The 25,234-nt window shown below is 43.1% G+C and overlaps 1 protein-coding gene across 7 annotated transcripts; it reads left to right on the forward strand.

The window, feature by feature from the left end:
* Positions 1-244: 244 nt before the first annotated feature.
* usp10 (ubiquitin specific peptidase 10) lies at positions 245-23,602 on the forward strand. Of its 7 annotated transcripts, none has more exons than XM_064313547.1 (15): positions 247-530; positions 5,743-5,811; positions 6,754-6,799; positions 7,201-7,260; positions 8,245-9,411; positions 11,426-11,517; positions 11,772-11,881; positions 12,118-12,176; positions 12,367-12,491; positions 13,099-13,198; positions 13,476-13,656; positions 14,359-14,524; positions 16,364-16,508; positions 17,783-17,848; positions 20,522-23,602. In XM_064313547.1, the coding sequence occupies exons 1-15, from the start codon at positions 510-512 to the stop codon at positions 20,707-20,709; spliced, it is 2,595 nt and encodes an 864-aa protein (XP_064169617.1). In that variant the 5' UTR covers positions 247-509; the 3' UTR covers positions 20,710-23,602. The 7 variants fall into 7 exon arrangements, with proteins under 7 accessions (XP_064169622.1, XP_064169617.1, XP_064169619.1 ...); XM_064313549.1 differs by having other exon boundaries at positions 12,367-12,470; XM_064313548.1 differs by lacking the exon at positions 247-530 and adding an exon at positions 1,343-1,680.
* The last annotated feature ends 1,632 nt before the right edge of the window (positions 23,603-25,234 follow it).

Consider the following 25,234-nt stretch of genomic DNA (forward strand, 5'->3'; position numbering starts at 1 on the left):
GCATAAGGTTATATGAGCGTGCTAGTCACGCAGCCTTTATATCATTATATTCCCACATCTCACTTTAAACATAATCCTAGCCAATTTGCGCCTCGCGCATTGCAAGTCGCTCTGTCCAGGGTTATAAAAGTATTGCTGAAGCAAATCTTTCCATAATGTCTCTGCGCCAAAACGGAAATATAGTAAACAAGCATGTATTGTAAATAAAAAAAGGACACCGCTCCGCCCCGGACGTAAAAACACTCGTTAGTTTGAGAGTTCACGCTCTCGAGCGCGCGCAGGCCAGAGGCGAGGCGAGTCAAAGATGGCGGCAAGGAAAGCGGCATGATGTACAGGAGCAAGAGATTATATACGAAATACTAAGTCAGTCTAGGGAGTGAAAATGAACGAGGTGACACAACAACATGTTTATTTGTAGACATTAATTAATACATTCCAGCATTTTTCCAAAGCAGGACGTTGAGTTTTTTTTTTTAAGATCATAAAAGAAAAAAAAACTCATCGGGAGCATGGCTGCACGCAGTAACCAGGTAAAACAACTTGACTTCGTTAATGCAAGTAGCTAGCTAGATAGTTCGTATTGCAAGGGAATTTGATACGTAAAATTGCAATGCATGTATACTTAAAATAATGTGTATCGCTCCACATGGCTAGCAAACTGTCTAAATGTATCGGTACGGTGAAGTATGGTGGTGTCATACAGGATGTGCCAGAATTGCAGGTTCATTTTCTGTGTAGCACGGGAATCCCATTTTCTCCAATGAAACGCAAGTATGGGAGAGCAGGCCCAGGCCGCCTTGTTCATTCATAATGACTAGCTAACCATTCGTGGGTTCGCTAGTGGTAAATAACACGGCTAGGGCAATGTGTCCATTGGATAAGACCTACACACCCAAGAAATATCTCAACAGGTGTCCTTTTTACCGTTTACGTCTATTTAATTTCAGTACTGCCAAGTAACGAGTCCGGCCCACCTGCTCCTGCAGCGGTCGGCCTATATATTCAAGTGCAGGTTTTCATCATTCGATAAAGAGGGAGCGCAAAATGCAGCTAGGAGAGTTTTTATCTTTTTTCCCCCTTGTTTGTGGGGGGTGTGAATAGCTGAATTTTTAAAATTTGAAATGGAATGCAACACTAGCAAATTCCTCACTTGAAATGTATGAACATTGCAGCAGCAGGTGAAATAATTAAATCACATGCAATACCATTGGGCCTGCTGGTTGGGGCGGTTTTACTTTTCTATGTCGGGACCCATTCAAACCATAGGATGCAAACGCTGAGTGAAAGTAGCAAGTAGTTACAAACGAAGGCCCACATGCATAGCTAGCTATATAGCTAGATCTAGCTTGAATAGTTTAACTAGTTTAATGTTACTTTATCTGTTGCTAGCTAGTGCCAACTGCCAGCGAACACCATATTGACTATTAAACTGCCGTTGAAATTTAATGCGGCTGTTCACTGGTGCTCCCAAGTTACTGTAATATGCTTTTTAGTATGTTTTAACTGTTGTAGCTAGCAAGCTAGCTAGCTAGTGCCTCTTCTGGGCCTGTTTAATGGTGGAGGAAACATTTTGGTGTTCACAAGCTAGCTGCTTGCTTTATATTGCCTCACTTCAGCTTGCTCATGCGTGCTAACTAGCGATGGAATTTCTGTCAGTCGCGTAATAGTGCTGCAAATATGGTAAGCATTGCTTTATTCTCATCAGTTGTCATTATTTAGCTAACGTTACGCGGGCCAGCAAGCTACTCGCACTAACGTTATTTCGCGTTGATGCTTGAGTGCAATGCAATAGCCGTCAAGCGAATCATCCACGGATTCAAGATAGTTTTATGTAACTTATGGTTTAACTCCTTTGTAATGGTTGCTAGCTATAGCTTTCCCCCCATACAAGGTAGTAGTGGCTTGCTTTAGACAAAATGCCAACGTTATATGTTTAGCTAGAAATAATGTTATCTATGTTTAATTGCATAACGTCACATGTTTTGTCGCAATTTCGACGAGGAGCTAATTTTACAACTGATTTCAAGTTAGCGAGTAAGAACCTAAACGGTCCCGGTGACGTCAGTGAACATTACGGCTATTTAGGCATTATAGAAATTGACAGATGCCGTCGCAGGCATGCACATTTCAGCTTGCTAGCATAGCTAGTTGGCTCATTTGCTATTTTTTTCGCCATAGCTAGCGAACGCTTCGAGATTTCTTTCCCCTTTAACCATCGAGTATCGTTGCGACGTCCTGCTAACTTACTTGTCTAGTTATGCGTTATGTGGTGGCCTGTAATGGAGAATTACATTTTGGCTGAATCATAGTTGGGTGCCCATCCCCCTGTCATTCCTAGTCACAAGCCAAAGTGCAGGGAGCACCGCAGTTCGTTATGTGAAGTAGAACTTAAAATATTTACGTTAGCTGATACAATTTTGTGCATAGATTCTATGCCAAGAAAATTTTATGGCTAGTTCATTCAGTTTTATAAGATTACAGTTGTGCTTCAGTTTTTTTACCTGAAGATTCTTGGTGTACTGATGTGCACAAACAAAACGCTGAAGTTATTATGGAAAGGGCAGTTTGAATACTGAGGTTTATTTATAAATGAGCATTACGGTTTGTGTAAAATTAACCGGAATTTGATTATTTACATTTGTGTGCACGTTGGACTCGAGCTTACTTAAACTTCATAATGGTGCTGGTAGTTCCATGATCTGAAAGGTTTTGAAGACATTTTACCAATGGGAACAATGTTTCATATACAATGCTGTACTAGTATAGTGCCTTTTTTGTTTTTGCAAACAGGATTTGACAAGTTGTTATATTTGCTTTTGGACATTTCTAGTTGAGGTATGATTAAACTGACAACTGTCTTGTTGAAAATCATCCACTGTGACTCTGGAAATGGGCAGTTGGCATTGTTCTGTATGAATTCAGTAGCTTTGTTTTCCAGAAACATTTATCAGAAATGTATTTAGTTTTTCATCTAAGCTAGGGTTAATGGAAAGAGATTTATTTGTATTTGTACCACCTGGGTGCTTTTTGTATGTATGCAGCCATAAGTGTCAGATGGACGAATCGATTTAAATCACCATGCTGGTGGCGAGCTGTTTGAATTCCTTGTATAGCAGGTGCTTTCCTGGACTGCCTGTGAGTGTACCGGTTTCTTCCTGTAGCATATTTTTCTGCTCTTGACAATTGATGTCTTATTGGCGTGCCAGTCCTTAATATTTTAAAGAGATGCTATCCTAATTTTCCCAAATTATGTTGTGACTTATTTGTACGATGGCAAATTTGAAAAACTCTTATACTCCTGTGTTTGTTGTCTTTCGGTTCTTTCTGCTTTAAAGAGTGACTTAATGACAGCATCTATTTTCAGGTGCAACTTCTGATGCATGTTGTGTGGATATCCACTTTACTTTTTTGTCGTTCATATTGCACAGCTATTGTTTCTTCAGTGGATTGCCCTTGCATAATTCTTTTTAATGATTTCGGGTTAAAAAATAATCTTTACCTTGTCGTTTTTGTGCATCAGCTTTCTTGCAATTGGACTGGAATTTAGCTGTGCCTCTACAGGTCAAAGTTGAATCGAGGGGCCGAGTGTTTGCTTATGATTCTAGTTATTTTATAATTTGTCCATTGCATTATGTTTTCATAGTGTGGCGTTGTTGGTTGTGTGATTTTTGCCATTATGCTTTCGTGAACGCATGCAGTGGATGCAGTGGATAAAGTTAATTTAGACCCATAGGAGATAAATGTAGATGTTATAAGATGATGTTATATTGTGGGTTGGGCTGTAAAGTTGTGTTTCAGCTTAAAAATTGTGAATGCAGCTGCGATTTAGAACTTGAAAATACAGGTTTTCGACTCCTTAAGCAGTTGATTACTTAATTTTAGTTGACTTTTGTTGAACTTTAGTGTCAGTGTGGTGCAGTATTATGTTTATTACGAAATATTTCATTGATTTTCTCATTTTTGTTTTTTTGTCCCCCCCCCCCAATTGCTGCCTGTGTCAAATAAGTCTGTTTTTCCTTTACTTTTGAGTAGATAATCGTTAATTGTAGATGTGTAGTCCTTAGAAGACTCTGTAGCAGTTTCTGTTGCCGTGCCCTTACTCCAGCCTGGATTGCACCCATTCAGTAAAGGCCAGTGTGTCACCATGGTCAAATAATACAGATGGCTAATTTGCAGTAATCCTCCCTCCACGCGAACAGTGAAGGGGAGCTTAGTGTGGTACGCGTGGCATGCTACATTGAAAGCAGCGGACAGGGATTCTTTCTGTTGTGATTGCATTAGCTGGCCGGAGGCCCTTGGATTATGACTGTTTGCTGCCGTGGTGCCATTTCAGCAGTGTTGGTCCTCATTTGCAAAGTTGCGTATGCTTGACCTGCACTTTCTTTTCTCTTGTGTTGCCTTTCATGTACCACTGTTAAATGTGGAGAGAGGATTATCTGCCTGCTTGCGAGCTCGTTTCACCATTTTAACATTCCAAAGCGCTGCTCCATGGCTGAGAAGCCAGGATTTGCATGGCCAGAATTTATATTTGTGCTATTGATGGATTATAATATTGAAATGGGTAACCGCTCTTGTTTTGCCAGTTAAACGCATCAAAATGACAGTGTTTAACCTGGCTTCTCTTTAGGTCTGAGCAGTGACTCTAGAGACACTCAGTTACACAGAGCAGTGGGGATTAAGTTAATTATAGACGGCAGGGGAAAGCAGGTTAACTTCACAGAGATGTGGCTAACTGGGCGGGGCGGGGGGGGGGCTGAAGTAGTATCCAGTTGCAGACTTTTGCTTTGCGTCAGGTCTGTGTGATCCCTATCTCAGCACAGGTTAACATGCGCAGTTAAAATAACGGAATGCCACCCTGACTCGTGGTTTGGAGATGTGTGATGCTTGGGTTAGATTGTTAGCAAGTCACAGCTGAAGCGGATTGGTTCTTCGCTGAAATGGCTGATGGAAAATTTCACCTGTCCTTTCATGATGCTGCATACAAATGCATAGCTTTAGTATTTTTGAGTGACTTTTGTTTCTAATTTTTTGAGTAGTAGTAGTTAACCTTTTTTTGTTGTTTAACGCTCAGACCGGCCAATTTTCATTGTTCGATACTATTAAATATGACTGCTTGTTTGCTTCAAGCCACCTATTCAGTACTCACGTTTGCTGTTGTATCTTTGCTGGTGTGACTCGGGCAAAGTACTTTGTGTAATGGTAGAACAGCAGTAATCCCTGATTGAACCCATGGGATTTGGGATTTGAACTCTGGTCACAAGTCTAGCACACTTAGGACTGCTTCACGCTGGTGTCCTGAGCTTCTGCGATAATCAGGAATGATGAAACATGGCTGATTTCAGTTGCCTGACAAGTTTTCCCTTTGACTGACAATACAGTTTTGAGATCTATCTATTGATTTCGTAGACAAGGTACATAATGCTGCTATTTGAAATGTGCTTGCTCACTATGGTGCATTAGAGATATGACGTCTTCAAGAATATTGAATGGAAATGTCACTTCACATGTAGGCCTATGTTGTAAAAGGCCATTGCAATAAATGTTACTGCACAAGAAACTAAAATATATCTAAATATTTTATGTTAGATCCTCAGTGTGAAACTAGAAAGCATATGGAACAAAAGTGGGAATAATGGATGATTTTTTTTAGTGGCTGTACATTGTAGCAAATACATCGAACACCCAACACAATGAAACTGATTCACTGATAATTTACTGAATGATTATTTTTCTTCTTTTCAGTACATCTTTGGGGAGTTCAGCCCTGATGAGTTCATTCAGTTCTTCGTCACTCCACGCTCTTATGTTGAGGTAACAAAACCATTCGTTAAAATTCCTGTTTGAATTTCACAGTTGCTCATGTCACAGTTGCTCATGTCTAGCCCCAAATATCAAGTGTGTCAGTGTAGTCCTATTGGACGTCCTCTCTCAGTTGACACTGGAAGTTTTGATTCCAGGCAATAGGGTGCATTGCTGTGCTGTGAATCTGCTTTTGCTGGACCTGATACCAGAGAACCCCTTAATCCTTGCTTTTTCAGCAATTGTTTGTCAGGTCTTGGGCTTGGCGCCCAAACAGAAGAGGAAAATTTAATGGCTGAAAAGAGGTTGTTCTCTGTGTGGGTCAAGGCATTGCTAGGCCAAAGTTTCCAAATTCATGCCTCTTGTGAAAATTAAAAAATTGATCTATGTGTTGATTATGCACAAACGCATGATAATATTTCTGAGTACATCCCTCTTGCCAGATTAATGAAGCATCCATGTCCTTCTCAAGTCCAGTTTTTCGGTCTATGAATACTAGAGTGAGATCTGCAGTCTCGCTTATGCTTAAGATGTAGCTGTCAGCAATAGGAGTTGAATGCTGACCAATATCATTCATGTTGTGTATTTGGCTGCTACTGCTAATCCTTAAGTAACTGTACCAAAACAGCAATTATGCTAATGTCTTTTTTCATTTGATACAAAGTTTGTTGCAATGTTGGATTCTGACAGGCAGAACGTGCAACGATTTTAGGTTTAGAAATTGACGGGTGTCTTATTCAGCTTTTTTCCAAGTACAGTTTATAAATACTTGTGCAGCTATCACAGTATAGGGTTCATCTGTTTATTGCAGATAAGTATAGTAAACCCAAGTAGGAATATCATAGCAATTGAAAATGATCACAGAATATAGAAAATGTACAGATTTTAATGTAATGATTTTCAACGCATTTTTACAGCCCCACCCCCATTAAACTTGTATCCTTATTTTGACAGCTTCCACCATTCAATGAACGAGTATCCTCCACCAGTCAGTCCTCAGGTAAGAGCTGAATCTTTATAAGAGAGGGAAGGCAGTCCTGTGTCAGAGCCACTGCTGTTGTGTAACTGTGTTCATAGCTCTGAAACCAGTCCCACTTCTCCTGCCTGCACACCATGACTGGGAACTCACCCTCCAAATCAGGCAGTATTAACCCCCCCACCGGGCCCGCATTGATGCTCCGGACTCCAAGCCCGCTTTCATTACAGGCTGTTGAAATTGCGTAACTGTACTGTGCGAATGCCAAAAGGCAAGACTGTTACTATGAGTCCTTATGTCGTGTCTGCCTGAAACATTGCCTGCTGCCGATCTTGCCGTGGGCCATTCACCTGAGCAGTGTTTTACAGGTCTCACTTTTTTTCCTCTGCTCTGAACCTTTATCACAATTTGTATTGATTATTTAGGAAGTTACTGTACTCCACCTGTGCCTTACATTGTGGACTCAGTGAGACTGCCGGTCTGTGGTGAGTTATGGTCCTCACATGGGCCTCCTGCGGCAGAATCCAAACCTTGGTCTGAAAACTGATGGCTTTTCTAAACTCTGGCCTCCTCTCTCACCCCTTTCTTTAAAATCTTGAAGGCTTTGCATGGTTCGCTGCCTTTCAGTTAAAATGCAGCAGCGATTGTTCGTCCTCCCCTACTGAGCTGTGGCTAGGCATCCTCTTCTGTAAAGTGCTGCCTGAGAGTATTGATGATTTCTGACACCAGCTTCAATGATTGAATGATGCTTCAATGATCCCTGGTTTTGGAATAATTTATAACAATTCTGTACATCTGAATGATGCTGCTTTTGGAATTGATTAATAGTTAAAACTAACAAAGGAAACTTTGCAAGTTTAAAATCTTCTTGAAATTTGTCATCTTCCAGTGGCTGTTGGTACTGGTGAGCGAAAGGCTTGCTTTCCAATGTTACTTCTGCTACATCTGACCTTTCTCTTTGAGTATGATCTGCTTGCATCTACTAACGCACTGTGTATGTTCACTTCCAGCTATGTCCCAATGCTGATTATGATAAAGATTTTTGTTGTGTATTGGATAACCATACCTATTAAATGCCGATCATAAACCTTGACAATAGCTCAGTAGATGAGAATATTAGTGTTGCTCAATTAGTCATTTTCCATTTCCTGCATGCCTGAATAAAAAGTTGAGGTTAAAAATAAGGAAAAATTCTTAACACCTTTCACAGGTATTATTTTGGTACAATCCCGCAGAGCAGAAAATTTAGTCTGTTGAGAATAAAAAAAATAAATTGGGGGAAAAAAAAGCTTCCTTGTCAGATAAGGATCTGGAGATACAGCCTGTGTTGTTGCTCGGAGTAACTGGCTGTTGAGTCATGTTGAGCATGAATAAGAAATGAGCCGGGCTCTTCTGGTTTCTGGTTGGCTGGCTCCGGAGCGTGCGGCTCTGCGCGCTGACACTGATGGCCGTCTGTGTTCCCCGCGCAGGGGAAGATTACCAGCACATCAGGTTCGGTGTGGACGAGGTGATGGCCCCTGACTGCGAGGTGAGGGACTCCATGCAGAAGGTGTCCAGCACGCTGAACCCCCAGGCCCCCGAGTTCATCCTGGGCTGCCAGCCCTCTCAGAAAGCCGCCCCGCACGCCCCCGACGGCCCCCACTTCAACTCCGTCGACTGCCCCGACTCGGAGCCCCCCTCCTCGGACGGCAGCCGGGTCGGGCAGGACCTGGAGGGGGCCCCGGGCAGCCTGGGGCAGCGGGAGCGCAAAAAGAAGAAAAAACGGCCACCGGGGTACTATAACTACCTGGAGGGCTCCGGCGGCGGCGGCGGCGGCTCGGCTGGCCACGGCGAGGCCGCGCTGGATGTGGGCCTGGTGAACGGACACGCGCTCACAGTCTCGGGCCTGCGCCCGGCGGACGGGGCTGGGGAGGACGCGTCAGTGGCCGAGCTGTGTAGCCCCGCCTCCGCCACGCCTGTGTCCGCCACCGCTGGCGCGGAGAGGACTTGCGAGAGCCCCGACGAGTCCTCTCTGGACTTCACGAGCGGGGCGGGCTCTTCCTCAGACAGTAACAACATGGCCTCCTCCTCCTCTTCCTCGTCCTCTCACAGCAGCGGGGTGGCGGAGGGGGGCAGGACTGCTGAGCAGCCGCCGGTGCCGCCGCCCGCCCAGAGCCCCCAGCCGCCAGGCAGCGGGAGGCAGAGCCCCGGCCCCGCCTCCCCGCTGCCCCCCACCACTACTGCCCCATGCACTGTAGCGCCCAGCGCCCCCGCGGACGGCGACGGCGGGGACAGCCGGGTGTCCAACGGGCTGGCCGAACCCGACGCCGCTTCCGGCGCCGATGGACAGAAGGACTCGTCTGCGAGCGAGCCGGAGCGGAGGCCGTCGGGAGCCGTTGAGGCCCCGCCCACAGCGGCGGAGGCCCGGTCGCCGCTCCCTCCAGCCGCACCCACGGCAAACCCGCCCAAGTCCTGGGCCAGCCTCTTTCACAACTCTAAGCCCCTTCCGGGCGGCCCACCCGCGTACGTGGAGGTTAGAAACGTCCCGGCTGCTGTGACTGTGGCTCCGGGCACCGCCCAGACACTGGAGGGGACGAGCGAGGTCAGGGAGGGGCCAGTCCCTGTGTCTGAAGACCCCATGGCCCCCAGACTTGCAGGTAGTGTGCGCCTCTCAGCAATGACACTCGCGCTCACACCAGTGCGCTCTGCTTAAATGTTAAATGTTTTTTTCCACACAGGTTAACATTTAAGAACATTTGTTTAGAACAAGTTGAAAATAGTTTTTTCACCATTAGTGGAAAGAATGCACCCGTGATTGGTGCAGGAAAGAAAGTGATGTTGGCACTAAAGCCAACGTGTGCGCGTGCGAATATAGCATTGTGGTGTGGGGCTTTTATGTTTAAGTTCAAATTCGTGCTTTCCATGACCTGATGAATTTGGTCTTAAACTGACATATTAACTAAATTTTATTTATCTATTTATTTATTTATTTATTTTTGGTGTAGTGTACAGAGGAATGGCTCAGGCTGTAGTCGTAGCTTTCCGTTCAATATGTACATGTTATTGTTGATGACTTCCCTTTGGCCACCAGGTGGTGCTAAAACATGAATAATTGTAATTATTTCTAATTTGACAGTATTCCCTAGTGCTTTCCCAGCTTGGTGTCTGGACATCATGACTAAGAAGTCAAAGTGATTGTGCAAGTAATTTGCAAGCCCACAATATCTGTTACCATAGTGACTTCTGAACCGTGTTTCAGCTCAACACAAAACACAGAAATAGTTAGAAAAACAATAACATTGCACAATGTACCGCTGCTTAACCTATTTGGTGAGCTTATTTTTGAATTCCTGCCTTAGTCTTTGCTTGCTCTTGTCCCATTGCTTAAAGCATCAGCCAGGAGATTTGAATAAACTAGTTGTAAACATGTTGAGGGTTTTGGCAGAGCTAGTCTTTTCAGTCTTTTTTTTAGCTTGAGATGCTTATTGGATGTTTTAATGACATTTTTATGTATTAATTCATTCATATTTTATTTTGTGTTTTCTACATATAATTTTTGTGCAGTGCAGGTTAAGAGTTTTATTTCTGACCAAAAACACCATGGCTGGAGATCCACTGATTGTCTGTTTTGGAGAAAGCCGGTTGAAAAAAGATTTTTTTTTATTTTTCACAATTAATCAAAACTGTTGTCCGGGATGTTGTCAGAATGGTGGGTTCAGTTTTCAGGCCTTTTTCCTGCTGGAGTTCCTTTTGCATGTGGTGATCCTTGAGCAGATTTAGGCCCACATTCTGACGGGAAAAGCAAGTTGGAGGTTAATAATTGATCTGTGTTGATGAGCAGAATATTTTAAGTTGTTATGAATCACGCAGCCTTGTGTTCACGTGCAGTATAACATTGACACTGGACCTGCAGTGTCTGCAACTCTTCTGAAAAAGTCTGAATTTGCCAGAGCCGCTTAATGAGGAGCTCTAAATGGGTCACTGGATTTTGTCTGCTCTGCAAGTAAGCATGTTTGACTTTGCTAACAATGTGGAGCCTTGAATAAATAGGGTCTCACTGTCTTTAAACGGCAGAGTTTGGTGTGTGCTGTCTGCATTACTGAAGGTTCGAAGGAGGATGATGAATCTGAACAAGACCTATTTCAAAGGGTCACTGGTGAAGTGCATAGCTGTCTAGTTTCCCAGCATTCCTCTGTACAAGCCTACCCTCCCTGCCTTCTCTACATTCGAATAAGTTTTTAATGGCTTTTCACGCTGATTTTACCTACTTCCCCTCGCAGACAAATCACAAAAGATCTTAAGTGTGTGGATGCCACGTTACCATGGGAGCTGTTTTGACTATGACAGCAACCCTTCCTAGGCGTGGCAGAATGATAACCCTTTTCCGAAATTCAGCCCCATGTGTCTGTCATGTGATGCAGTTTGAGGACAAGGGACATCTGTTCATGGTGATGAACCCTCACACACAGGGTTTTTTTTCCCCAAATCTGTTTGCATGGATTGTAGAAGCACTCCAGTCAACTGCTTAAATGTATTGATTTTTTTTTTTTTTTTTGCCAATGATGTGTAAATGCTTCTCAGTGATGTAAATTTCATAACCTTATATATTCTAGGTTACGTGACTCAGTTTTGTGTTTACGGTGTCACAACTGGTTTGTTTTATGTCCTCAGACCTGATTGAAAATGTGAAGTTGATACACAAACCGGTGTCTTTGCAACCCAGAGGACTGATAAACAAGGGAAACTGGTGCTATGTCAATGCTGTATCCTTTATTTCTGCCCATCATTGAATATGCTGCGTGCCAAATGATCCAGAGAAGACATATTTCATTTTCATTGTTTTTTGATTGCACTTTCTTGTCTTAGTGTTATATTTTATTTTTGGAAAGTGCATTTAACAGTGGGAAAAGTCCAGTCGTATGGTGGTTTAGTTGCAGATGTCATTAAGGGTTCGTGCGCTGCTTTTTCCTAATCCCACTCGAGGTGCCTTTCCTTGACCCCTGACTTTGACTCTAAGACTCTGCAGGCTCTGATTGCTTGCCCCCCCATGTACCACCTGATGAAATCCATTCCCATGTTGAACGACACTCAGCGTCCATGCACCTCCACGCCAATGATTGACAGCTTGTGAGTACTGTGTCCTTGTGGTCATATTTCCTTGTTACATGTGGTTGTTGCTCCTTTCACTTGTGTTGTTCCTGGTTACATTTGTGTTTTATAAGTGACCAGTTTGTGTGAAGTGTAGCAATATGTAGCACACAGCAAGTATATATTTAACTAAGATGCCCTCATGCATCTGTAAAATTTTAGTGGTGTAAATGAAGGTGAATTTCAATAAGGAATGTTTGTGTTCCCCTTTCCAGTGTTAGGCTTGTCAATGAGTTCAGCAATATGCCTGTGCCACCAAAGGCAAAGCAGCAAGGTTGGTCTTTTTTTCCACTACTTTCAGAAATGACCCGTACATGTTTTTCCGTTAAGATACGGTTAAAGATTGAAACATTTCTGCATGCTTCTTTCATTTGCGTAACAGTGTTGATTGTTTTTGACGGCCTATGTCAGTATCACCTTTCAGTTCCTTATTACGGAGTTTAACTTTTTCAACCCTTTCATAGGTGCTGGAGACAAAATAATGAAAGATATTCGACCAGGTGTTCCTTTTGAACCTGCCTATATCTACAAACTTCTCACTGTCATAAAGTCGGGTCTCTCTGAGAAGGTAAACCACGTCACGGCGCTTGTAAGTTTAGCAAAGGATTTTTTCTGCTTCATGTTGCTATGTTTTTTATACGTGTAATGCATGTCGTGTCATTAAGCTGTTTAAGCACATTTGGCCCAAAAAAAATGTGTTCAGCTATTCAGAAGGTCAATTCAGTTTCATCCCTTTGGAAATCCTCTTATTACACATTTTGTGACTGCTGGTGTTTTTGAGCCTCAAAAAATGAGGTGCCCTGTACCAATGCGCATTTATCTCCTGACATTGTGTCTTTTTTTAGTCTCCTTACCTAAAGAACTGGTAGTTCTCAAGAGATATGAAGAGCCTGTTTGTAACAGTAGCCCTATCAGGTGTTGAGTGGATGCCAGGGAAATGAGTCTGTGCTGGTCAGATGATGGCAGTTAAAGCTAATTAAAAAGGTTGTTTTCTGACCTTGCCTTCCTTCAGGAAATAGTTCTCTCTTTAATGAGCACACCTGAGGAGGTGAATGTGCTGTGCGTCGGTTGGCACAGCCTGTGTCTTTTCTCTGAGAGAAAGGGGCTTCACCGGTCAGCGGTGCTGCAGGAGAGCCAGCTGGCTCGCCCCGAGCGGCGTGCGCTACGCGCTAACGAGCTCGATTCTCTGCCATCAGGGCCGACAGGAAGATGCGGAGGAGTACCTGGGCTGCGTGCTCAACGGCCTCCAGGAGGAAATGCTGGCCCTGAAGAAGCTGCTCTGTCCGGAGGAAGAGAGTAAGTCTGCTTGAGCTATCACTTTCTAGGACAGGTTGTTTCCGTACCTTGTTGTTTTTTTTTTTTTTTTTCCTTTTTTTGGAAGATGCTGTGTGTGCCTATCCTTTCCTAATTGTCCATTTAAAGCAGTTTGTAAGTAGTGCGTTAATGCTTAATTTGTCTTCTGTTGAAACTTTTTCTTTTGTCTTATGTTATCACCTGTATCTTTTATTTGTTTCATTTTTTATATTGCATTTACTTGCATTGCATTTGTTAATTGTACATGTCTCTCACCCAGAGGTCGGCACGCTCAACGGTCCAGGATCCCAGCCGGGAACTGAAGAGGACATGGCGGACAAAGAGGAGGAGGACAGCGAGGATGAGTGGGAGCAAGTCGGACCCCGAAACAAGACGTCCATAACTCGACAGGCAGACTTTGTCAGAACCCCCATTTCTGACATATTTGGAGGTCATATCAGGTATGGTTTTGAAGACGGACTCACTAGATAGTTTGAAGTTGCGCGCATCAACATGTTAAGAAAGTTGGCTACACTTTGTGGAGGACTTGACTTGATGTGGGTCACACCTTCAACCACATAGGAGTGGTCAAGGCATTAGGCCCAAGACTACCACACTTTTAAACCTGCAAATCTACGTGGCCTTCATCCTTCTCTGTCAGGTTTTGGTCTGGTGCTCCAGGCAACATGCCTTCTGGTTAAACTGTTATGTATACTTTTTATCTGAGCTTCTGGGCTGGCTGCCACGATGCTGACCACAAGCTCAAACCTCAGCAACAGGGACCATTACCAATATGTCATCAACTGCTTAATGGAGCTTTTCTCTCGTGCAACAACTGTGAGAGGCTGCAATTTGAAACTAGTCAAAATATATAAAGAAAATGCAGAATTTTTCAGAATTCAATGTTATAATTGCCTTTTTATTCTTTGGCAGTTTTACATCCAACTGAATGATTTTTGCCAATTTTATGTTTTGCATCATTTAATGTCTGAAATGTTATGAAATGGCAGAAGGGAGGAGGGAGAAAGGCGAGAATATCATGTGCTCAGACCTCCCTAATGCTCCCAACTACTAGTGTGGGGTTTCATTGGCCTGTTTGTACTCAAAGCCTTGTGAGGCACATTAAATGGACATGTCTGGAACCAGATGCCTCTCTCCTTCAGGTCTGTTGTGTACCAGCAGAGCTCCAAGGAGTCAGCCACATTGCAGCCCTTCTTCACCCTGCAGCTGGACATCCAGTCCGAGAAGATCCGCACTCTCCAGGAGGCCCTGGAGGCCCTGGTGGCGCGGGAGTCTGTTCAGGGGTACACCACTAAGACCAAGCAGGAGGTGGGCATCATCATCACATCTACTTTACATTTTAGGCATTAGCAGATGTTCTTTTCCACTGAAACTTATTAGAGTCTATTGTATAGAATCCATTTGAACGGCTAAACTTTTGCCGAAGCAGTTAAGTGCTTTCCTCAAGCGTACAACAGCAGTGCCCCACCTGGGAATCCAGCCTAGAACTTTGGAGTTGCAAGACCAGTTTCCTATCCAGAAGACGAAACTACTTCTGTCTCACTGTCCCCTCTCCCAATAACCAGCCTGTGGCTGTGTCCTCAGTACGGTGGGGTTATTCAAGGCGTCAGTCTTCCTGTGCTGTCTTCATTTTAGTATGGTCAAATGTGATGTGACAAAATAGTTTGCAGACTGCATGCGTACTGTTAGTTAGCATTTTCTTAGGCTAATGCAATTTGCATTCACTATTGATACTTCTCAAGAATTCAGAGGTGAAAGTGATGTTAGCATCACTTAGTAGTGACTAGGGTTGCAAAGGATCGGAATATTTCCGGTAAATTTCCGGAAATTTTGGAAGGGAAGTTAAGCTCGGGAATGATGGGAATTTTTAATTAATCTATTTTCATTATTTCTTTATCGTAAAACATTTATTTTATAAATGAGTTGTTCACTTTAAACCCTAAGGCCTATTCTGAATTGTTATTTTGTTATGTTTTGTTTTCGTCATGGAAAAAGGGGTTGTAACGAATATTTTTCGTTGACGAAATTAATGCTGTCTGATAAGTAGGATATTTTTATCGCTGTGAAGTGGCATGGAGACGTCGTATAAATATTGGTAATTTTGGACACAGTTAGCTTCTCTTCAAAACTTTCCGTCTTTGGTCATGTAGTGTGCTGCCGATGTCACTTGGCACTACTCACGGTATACTGCTTGTCACTAGAACCGCGGGGTCAACTGACCCCTTGCGCAGTGAAATGGGACGTATTTTGTTAATGTTTATTCCACATGTCTGTCATTCCTTGACTTTTTCTAAAAACTCGCACTTCAGCTATCTATGTAAATAGAATTCTAAAACAACACTCTGAAGACTGTTTTTAGGGGGTTTTTTAGGTGTTAAGTGAAAAGTCTTTTTTTTTTGGAGGGGTTGTCATAGAGAATGTTTGCAATTATGTCTGCTTATGATACGGTAAAAGGTTTGTTTCTATCTGCATATGACATGGTAAATGCAGCCTGAGCAAATACGGCTATATTTCCATTTTATTTCCGTTATTTCCTGTTAATTCCCGTTAATTCCCATGGAAAGTTTCCATCCTTGAATATTCCCGGAATTTTGCAACCCTAGTAGTGACTCAATGTCAGTCTCCTGTAAGTAGCTTGCAATAACAGCTGGAATTGATAATTTCACAAGCAAGCTAATCTGAAAATATAGAGCTTATTGTATTTTTTAATCATTCCTTTTTTTACCATATGATACTGTAGAATTCGTTTGTGGACATTGTTCTTGTTGCCAACGCTTGGCAGGGGGCGCTGTTGCCTTGCTGCAATTTGCCTTTGTCTGAATCCACTACTCTGGTTAAAAAGTGCTCAGGATTAAAGTACCCGCAGGGACCTTTTGTTTCCTTGTTTTGTGGCAGGCCTTTATTTGTTTTGCAAAGGACTCCCCTTCAATTGTACAACAGTGTGGTTGGCATATTTCGCCTCCTTAAGCTTGTAAAGATTGAGCGATTGCATTTTCGGTTCTGTTTGCGCAGACAGTTCAAATTGTGCTTGGACCGAGAGTCCTTGAATGAGAGAAGTTCTTCTTTTGGAACATAGGCCTAGTGTAATGAGATGCTAGAGGAACCCTGCGTTCTCCCTGTTAAATGACTGTTTCTTTCCGCTTGCAGATTGAGATCAGTCGGAGGGTGACCCTGGAAGAGCTTCCGCCCGTGCTCGTCCTCCACCTCAAAAGATTTGTGTTTGAGAAGACTGGAGGGTGTCAGAAGCTAATAAAGAACATCGATTACCCCATTGACTTGGAAATCAGCAAAGGTACGTGTTCCCAGAAATCCTTTCAAACTCATCTAGGCCAGAGCTGGGCCTTTGGCTGTGAATGAGACGTTCCAGGTCGTAACTGGTTTGACATCTGTTGATTCTTGGTGTAAAAAAGCCCCTTGATACGAAGTGCAAAAGAATCCAGCTTGTCCACAACGATTGTGTTATTTATTCATCTTGGATGCCGTCCGTTAGCACACGAAAAAGTATGCAGAGTAATTTGAGAATTAAGCTCAAGATTACTCTTCCTTCAGTACTGTAATCCTATTGATACATTAAAATAATTTGAATGAAGTGTTGTTGACTGAACTGTTCCCTTTAATTTGCTTTTGGAAAAAGAAGCTACAAAAGGCCCATAAAACTCTTCACAAGCCAGGATCACTCAATCATTCTAATCGTAACTATGACCCCAATTCAACAGACAGAATTCATAAATAAAAAAAATACTGATTGTAAAATAAATACTGTATATGTGCACACACACACACACAGCTGTATGCAATACTTCATTATTCCTTGGGGACATTTTCATAGCAGCATGTAACATTCACATTTAGAAACATACATTTATACCAAGAAACATAGTCATTCACGCTACAAAAAGGCAGGGCGGATAAATACATAAATGCAGATAACAATTCAACACATTGAGGCCTGTTAAATCAAGCTTGACTCTTTAAACCTTATCTATACATTTTTGCCCCATGAATGTACTGTATGCTTGTACACACAGGGCCAATTTACTTTAAACAATTTAGGAAACATTTGGTAGCATTGCTTTGGAATGCAGCTTGTTTAATTTGTGTAAGGTAAGATTGGCAATATTGTTTTTGTAACTTGGCATGAAGTTTAATATCAATACTCAATAATAATAGCATACCTAGATTTTGCCAGTTTGAATTAATGACTTGTAGTCAGTGCTTTGTAGGTGTGAATAACTTGGCATTTTTGTACGTTGAAAACATCTTTTTCAGCAGAGAACCATACGGCAAAGTGTTGATGAGTGATATTGGCACTGATTGACTACTTCCTTTGGCAGGCTTGTGTGAAAATGAGTTCTCGCCTACATTGTATTTTGTTTGGGCTGTGCATTTCATCTTGTAATGTACTGTTTCATCTAAAAACAGGATTTCATTTAGCAATACATTTTCATTTTTTAAGGTTAATAAAAGTAATTTATAAAGCTGTACAGTGAGTGTTATTTTGCAGATCTGCTTTCATATAGGGTGTTTATGAATATGCTTGTAAAAGTCTTTTTTCTCCTCCCCCAGATCTCTTATCACCAGGCGTACGGAGCAAAATTTTCAAAGGCCAAAGGACATACAGGCTCTTCGCAGGTATGCTATTTTTAAGTTTTACTGTCCATTTCTAGTCCAATCATTTTTCTTATGTCCTGAGATCCAAGTCATCTTTGTTGCTGTGGTATGTTTTTGACTGAGTCTGGTGTATCCACTGTGAATTATGGTTTCTTTCTCATGTTTACAAGTTGAGCACATGATTTTAATGGATTTTCCATTTTCGTGCAATTCATTCCATCACAAAAATAAAGCTGCCAAACATCAGCATTGGTTTTCAGAATTCCTCACTGCATGCAATATTTCTTAATATTGTACATCGTGTCTGTGAAATCAAATGTTATACACAACAGGATGATATATTGAAGCTCCTTGGTGGGTGTTTCTTTCCATATGTTTATGCCAAGTGCTCTTTAATACTCTGATTTCATTTTTAGAAGGCTTTTGTAGCAACATCCACTGGCTCTAACTGTAATACATGGCAATTAAAACCATGAAGGGATTCAACCAAGGAAGGGTATCTGATTTCACAATCGTTTAGAAGATTAACTACAATTCCCTACTGGCAAGTAAAAAGGGTGTCATCAGGAGAGAGGTATTAGACGTCTGAAAGACTACATTTGTGTGGAATGTAATGGTTTTGAGGACGGGGGGGACATGTTAATGTGTTGGGACAGTTTTGAGCAGAGATTACTCTGAAGGCTGAGCTTAATTGCAGAAGAGCTGCGCTTTACTGTGACTCCAGACCTGTGGAGAGCCGAGTTTGTGACGCGCTGCAGTCTCCTCTGGCCCGCGGCGCTGCAGTCTCCTCTGGCCCGCGGGGCTGCAGTCTCCTCTGGCCCGCGGCGCTGCAGTCTCCTCTGGCCCGCGGCGCTGCAGTCTCCTCTGGCCCGCGGGGCTGCAGTCTCCTCTGGCCCGCGGCGCTGCAGTCTCCTCTGGCCCGCGGCGCTGCAGTCTCCTCTGGCCGCGGGGCTGCAGTCTCCTCTGGCCCGCGGCGCTGCAGTCTCCTCTGGCCCGCGGCGCTGCAGTCTCCTCTGGCCCGCGGCGCTGCAGTCTCCTCTGGCCCGCGGCGCTGCAGTCTCCTCTGGCCCGCGGCGCTGCAGTCTCCTCTGGCCCGCGGCGCTGCAGTCTCCTCTGGCCCGCGGCGCTGCAGTCTCCTCTGGCCCGCGGCGCTGCAGTCTCCTCTGGCCCGCGGCGCTGCAGTCTCCTCTGGCCCGCGGGGCTGCAGTCTCCTCTGGCCCGCGGGGCTGCAGTCTCCTCTGGCCCGCGGCGCTGCAGTCTCTGGCCCGCGGCGCTGCAGTCTCCTCTGGCCCGCGGCGCTGCAGTCTCCTCTGGCCCGCGGCGCTGCAGTCTCCTCTGGCCCGCGGCGCTGCAGTCTCCTCTGGCCCGCGGGGCTGCAGTCTCCTCTGGCCCGCGGCGCTGCAGTCTCCTCTGGCCCGCGGGGCTGCAGTCTCCTCTGGCCCGCGGCGCTGCAGTCTCCTCTGGCCCGCGGCGCTGCAGTCTCCTCTGGCCCGCGGGGCTGCAGTCTCCTCTGGCCCGCGCCGCTGCCACGGGTCCTCCGCACAGCCGTCCTGATGTGAGGCTCCGCTTGAAACGGCGGAGTTATAACTCTCAGCTCCGGGTCGGAGCGTTTGCAGAGGTCCGAGGCGTAAGCGTGCCTTCACCAGGAACGCGCTGCAGCGTGACACGCTCTCGCGCTCGTCACTCTCTCTCTCTCTCTCTGGCCGGCCTTTTCTGGGGCTATGCATGAGAGTCCTGTAATATCTGCTGCAGCTTAGCCTGTATGCAGTGTCCCTCCAGCAGGAAGGGAGACCCCCCAGCTGCCCATTGCCCCCCGTGCATGGCTCACTGAGCTGTGTACACAGGCCCAGACTCCCTGTGGATCTGCCCTCTTATTCATCTCTGATAGGTGTGAACTAAATTATGCTCTGATGTTTATTTTTTCTTGGAAGGAAAAGACACACTGTTGTCAGGACTTTTCCAGTGCAGTGATCCTTGGTGACGGTAGCAATAGCAATGTAGGCCATTTTCCTCAAGTCGCAGGCGAAGGTGAATTTTCTCTCCTTTTGTCCATGTGGTCTGACAGAAGGGTGGAATGCAACGAAAATGTTGAAAGTAGTTTTTACTCCTATGCGAGATCTTTTCTCAAATTAGTCAATTTCCAAGAAAGCCTTTTCCAAGAACATTTCATTTTCCTGTATTTGCATGGTAAAATGGAAAGTGCTGTGTATGCCACTGCTTGCTGAGAGTGAAATGGGAAGGATGTTTCCTTCTGGAGCCCTCTTTTGTTTGTGATAATTGTGCAGATACTGTTACCCACTGCTTTGTAGAACTTGTGGTGCAACAGTCATGTTCTGCTTGTACCCATTTATGGTTTCGGTGAGCAACAGCGTCCGTTGGCACTCTTTCAGACTTGGAACTCGGTAAGAGTCTTGAGGAAAATGTTTTGTCGTTTGTTCTATAAATCTCCAGTCATCGGAGCAATAATGCCTCCATTTAGTCATATATTACGCATAGCCATATGCTGTGTGCCAGCTCATGCAGAAATGTAATGCATTTGCCATTCGCAGCTACATCGTGGCACGTCCGGGTACTTTGCTGAACTCTGACTTTTCTTTGACAACGTCCTCGACAACCATAGATGCCAGTTTCAAACTTCCAATTAATTTAAATTGAGATTTCCATCTCATTTTTGCATTCCTATGTCCCCTGCAGTTGTGTATCACCATGGGAACAGTGCTACCGGTGGCCATTACACCACGGATGTCTTCCACATCGGTCTGAACGGCTGGCTGCGCATCGACGACCAGACTGTGAAGGTGATCAACCAGTTCCAGGTGGTGAAGCAGACCGCCGAACGCACTGCTTACCTCCTCTACTACCGGCGCGTGGACATGGTGTAGTGACCGTGCGCCAGCTCCTCAACGAGAACACTGCCCTGCTCCTGCTTCTCACCTGCAAGGTTGTCCTCTTTCTCCCTTGCCCCCACCTCCCGTGCTCCCCCCCACGCATTTTTTCCCAACATCTCCTTTATCCTTTTATCCTTACGGAAGAAGAATGAAGACACATAAACATTGCTAAAGTCCTACTCAAGACCGCTTCCTTGTGTCTGTGCAGCACTGCTGAGTTTTTAACTGCAAAGAGGAAAAAAAAAAAAAAAAAGTTGGACGGGGTGACTGAAAGACAGCAATCACCTGAGACTAATTCTGCACCCCTCCCTCACTCAAACTGGGAACATGCATTGGCTTGCAAGGACTGTGCCAGCTGAGGCTGCAGTCATGGGACTACTGGAATGTTTTTTTTGTTTTTGGTTCTGTTTTTTATTTTTTATTATTGTTTTTTTTTTTTTTTTAAAGAAAGGGCAGAGCAAATAACTAGCCCTTTAGCCAAGGGAGGTGGTTTACTGGATGAATTTCCAGCTGTCAGTTCAGTCTTTTCTAATTTGGTTAGTGCACAAGGGTCCTGTACCAGCAAGCAAAACTTGTGTGTTGACCGTCATTTTTGAATCTTCATTTCCTTAACTTCGAGATAGGCGAGAAGATTGTCCTCTTCACCTCTTTGCTTCTGTTCTCTCTTTCCTCGCCTATCCTTCCTAATGTTTTTAAATATAGGAGACACTTCAGCAGTCCATACTACCGCGAACAAGAGGTGCTGCTGTGTGATGCAACAAACAGGCTTTTTTTTTTTTTTTTTTCTTTTGTGAAGAGAACTTCTGTGTGATTTCTGGGTGTAGAATTAGAATAAAGAGAATCTAAACTATTTTAATGCGCTTTAGGGTAAAGAAAAGGCTTACGTGCACGTAAAAATATAAATTAATAAAAATGTAAAAAAAAAAAAAAGAACTGCATGTGCGGATGCACATTCTTGCAGTTAAATATGTTAAAAAAATAAATAAATAAAAAACCTGCGTGATGGTGACTTTATCCCACTCTCTGGGGAGCTGTGGTGATAATGCTTTCTGTACACAAGCTGGAGAAATACCAATGAATATGGAGATACTCCACTACAGACGTCTGCCTTCGTTTATTTCACGCCTCTTTTCTTTCCCTGTCCCCATCCCCCTTTTCCTGTGTTGGACAGAATCTTTCACTTTGACTCACCTTGGCTGCCAGTGATGTTTATATAATTGACCGTCACGTCACGTCCCCCCCCCCTTGACTACTGCTGAAGACGGCCACCATCGTCCTGGCGTATGGTTGTCTAACCTTGAGTCTGCTTCTCCTGCGTGTTTGGGGTGTGGAGACTAACATCAAAACCAGTCTGCAGAATGTTAGAGGTGCTTCCGTTGGAAAGAAGAGGGCAGACCTCCACTTCGTTAGAGAAACTTCACTTGAGCCCTATGATGAATGCGCACAAAAAGTTCTGCCATTGTTTCCTAAATTTTGCTTCGTTATCACCATTTATTATATTTATTTGAATTTATTTGAAAAAGTACCATTTTTTTCTAAATTATTGTTGCGTAAGAATTTCCCCCAGTTGTTTATCTCAATTGGTATGATTTAAATTTACCCATGCTAAAGCACAACTAATAAAATTGTACAAGTACTTCATTTGATCAGTTTTAATTTATTTCCATCTTCAGGTATTTCATACCAAATTGTCAGTGTTTACATGCAATTATTAAGGGTAGTTGTACCTGCACTATGAAGGAAATCATTCAAAAGTATATTCCTTTCAAATGCAACTTCCACAAGTACTCATCAGCATTTATCCCTTTATAGAGTGTGTATATTTTTGAACTACAGCTATTACCTTCTCATTGCTTTATGAGCAACTGCATTGTATCTCCAGACTACTTGTGTGTGTCCCTAATAGGCAACACTGATTGAAAGACCTCACTGTCAAATCAATAAGTTAGGGGTGTAGGTCCTTTGTAAAGTTGCTTTTATATTTGTCTTGCCTCTGTCCAGAGCAATGTTGGTCAGTGAGTTGAAGATAGTGCCATGTGAAATAAGATTTTCCTCCTTTGGCATTGCAGCCAGAAAGCAAGAGCCAAGGAAATTATTTTGTACTGTTTGTTTCATGTTTGGCAAGGGAAGGCTGGTTCAGAATTTGAGAAATGATAATAACCTCTTTCTTGAAGCATTTGGAAACCTGTGTTCCTTTCAGAAATTCATTTTTATGGATACACTAGTATCTGTATCAGAAATGTATCTAATTTGGGTGTTTGAAATGGTCTCCTTTTGAGTTAATATTTTGTAAGAACTAAATAACTAAATTTATCATCTCTGGCAACCTTTGAATCCACAGTCTTATGCAGTTAAATTTCAATTAGGTAAGTTCCATCTGGTAAAGTGCACTTGTGGATTTATTCTCCTGATGCTCAAAAAAATTACCTATTTTATATAATTATATATATATTTCCATCAAAACCAAAGGAAAATGCTTTCATTGAACCTGTTGCCTTTTAAATGAATCCCTGTCACCACGATTTCATCAAATGTTCCCCATATTTGATTTCACTTTCGTACAGGGAAAATAAAGTCGTACCTAATGCTCAAGCTATTGTGTAAATGTTGATATAGTCCTGTTTTTCTAAAGTATTGTTACAATGTACATCTGTAACAGACATGGACACTGCAGTATTTGTTTTGTTTTTCAGGAGCCCAATGGTGGGTAAACTGGCTAAATCTCTTCGATGCTTTTGATTCCGTTTGTGAATTCTAACACTGTCCGCTGACACCTAGTAGGCACTAGGGCGGAACCCGCTATCCACTCGAGCTGTGTTGTTCATTTGAAGCCTCCAGCTTCATATTTATTTGTTAATTGGTCAAATAAAATTGTGGAGAAAATTGACTTATTGACTGATGAATTGTTGTCAGGGAACTGGCTTGTCCTCTGGGAGTCGATTTTTTTGAAGAAATAGCGCACATTGGTGGTTGCAAGAACATGCACATGTTGAACACCCAAGAAAATAGTTGTGTTATTTGGCAGATGCCGTTTGTCATTTGTAACTCACCGAGCATTGTGAGTACAGAACAGAACTGTGGGTACAAAATAAAGCAGAGCCGAAATGACAGAAGCAACTCTAGTACAACACCCTAACTCTACCTAAATTTTAGCAAAGAACTGCTAATGCTAGCTCAAATTACCATATGAATCCAAAATGCTAGCTGCTACTCACCCCACATATACAATGCTAGTTCTCACAGGTTAGCTGTATTGTTAAAAGCTTTAATAAACTCGTTTAGTTTGTGTATGCTTTGCTGTTTAAGACCTCAAGCTGCAATTGCCATTTTCTTGGTCAGGATTCAGTCCTAGACAGTGGAATTCAACACCGAACCAGTACTCTAGCTGTATACAGTTACAGAGTTAAAGATTTTTTGTTTCTCAAAAATGTTTCAGCATTTTTTAATTCCACTTTTGTGGAGCAATTACATTGCCACCTACTCAGGATGTATGTAGGGGATATTCATCTAACATTTTTAATGTTAAATTTCATACCAACACCAAGGTGCTGTTTTTTTTCTGCATTTTGACAATACTGTATTTTATTTGGTGAAGAACAGCCCAATGTTTTCTGTTTCAGTTCATCTGGATATTTTTGTTTTATTTTTTGTATTGGGTATAATACCAGAAATTTTTTAAAGATTGTGCTTTTAAGTTAGTAACCATAGCAAGTTCATACGCCAGAATACACCAGGAAGTATCCATAAGAGGCATGCAAATACACACTGACATGCATTAACAGTGCACAAGCCCTGTATGTAGCCAGTTTCCTGACCTGAAAAGCAGTAAGGAGGTGATATGACAGTGGAGTAGATGACGTAGCATATCCCCAAATTATGTGAATTTCTGACCAGGTTTCCTTTCCCTTTCAGGCCGTTAACTTCTGACAGTTGTGCGCTTCGTTGTGCGATGCTGGGTTTGAAGTGAACCTTTTGTGGCCTGTTGCTCCATAAAAACAAACTCCCTATTTTCAAAGTTAATCCCACGGCTCATTTAAGCATGGGGTAATGGCTTGAGTGAGCTATGCTAGTTTACTTTAATGCATGGAGTCATCCATGGTGGTAGCTTACAGTAAGAAGTGGTGAACAGTGTTGTTATTCTGTTGCATTAGGTGCTTTAGATTTAGTAATTGCTCTTTTTTCAAGTTTTCTTTTTTTACATGTTGGTCCCAAGAGATTTGTGAAGTGCTCAAGTGGTAAAAAAAATAATGAAAGTTATCTTGTGGGTTGAAAGAAAACAAGCCTATATTGCCACCACAATCACTGCATGTTCCATTTGTTGATTTACTTAACTGCAATTGTTTATTGTAACAATTGAAACCCAAAGGCAATAGCTGTTGAAAGTCACTGTTTCTTTAGGAAACTTGAGCTGTTGGGCCTTGATATGTCTGTTTTGCATGGGCTTCCCCTCTTCTCCACCATTTTTTTCTTTACTTTTTTCCACTTTATTCCCAAGGGTATTATCCATTGCATTCGAATT

The sequence above is a fragment of the Anguilla rostrata genome, chromosome 16 (genome assembly GCF_018555375.3).
Source record: "Anguilla rostrata isolate EN2019 chromosome 16, ASM1855537v3, whole genome shotgun sequence".
Lineage (NCBI taxonomy): Eukaryota > Metazoa > Chordata > Actinopteri > Anguilliformes > Anguillidae > Anguilla > Anguilla rostrata.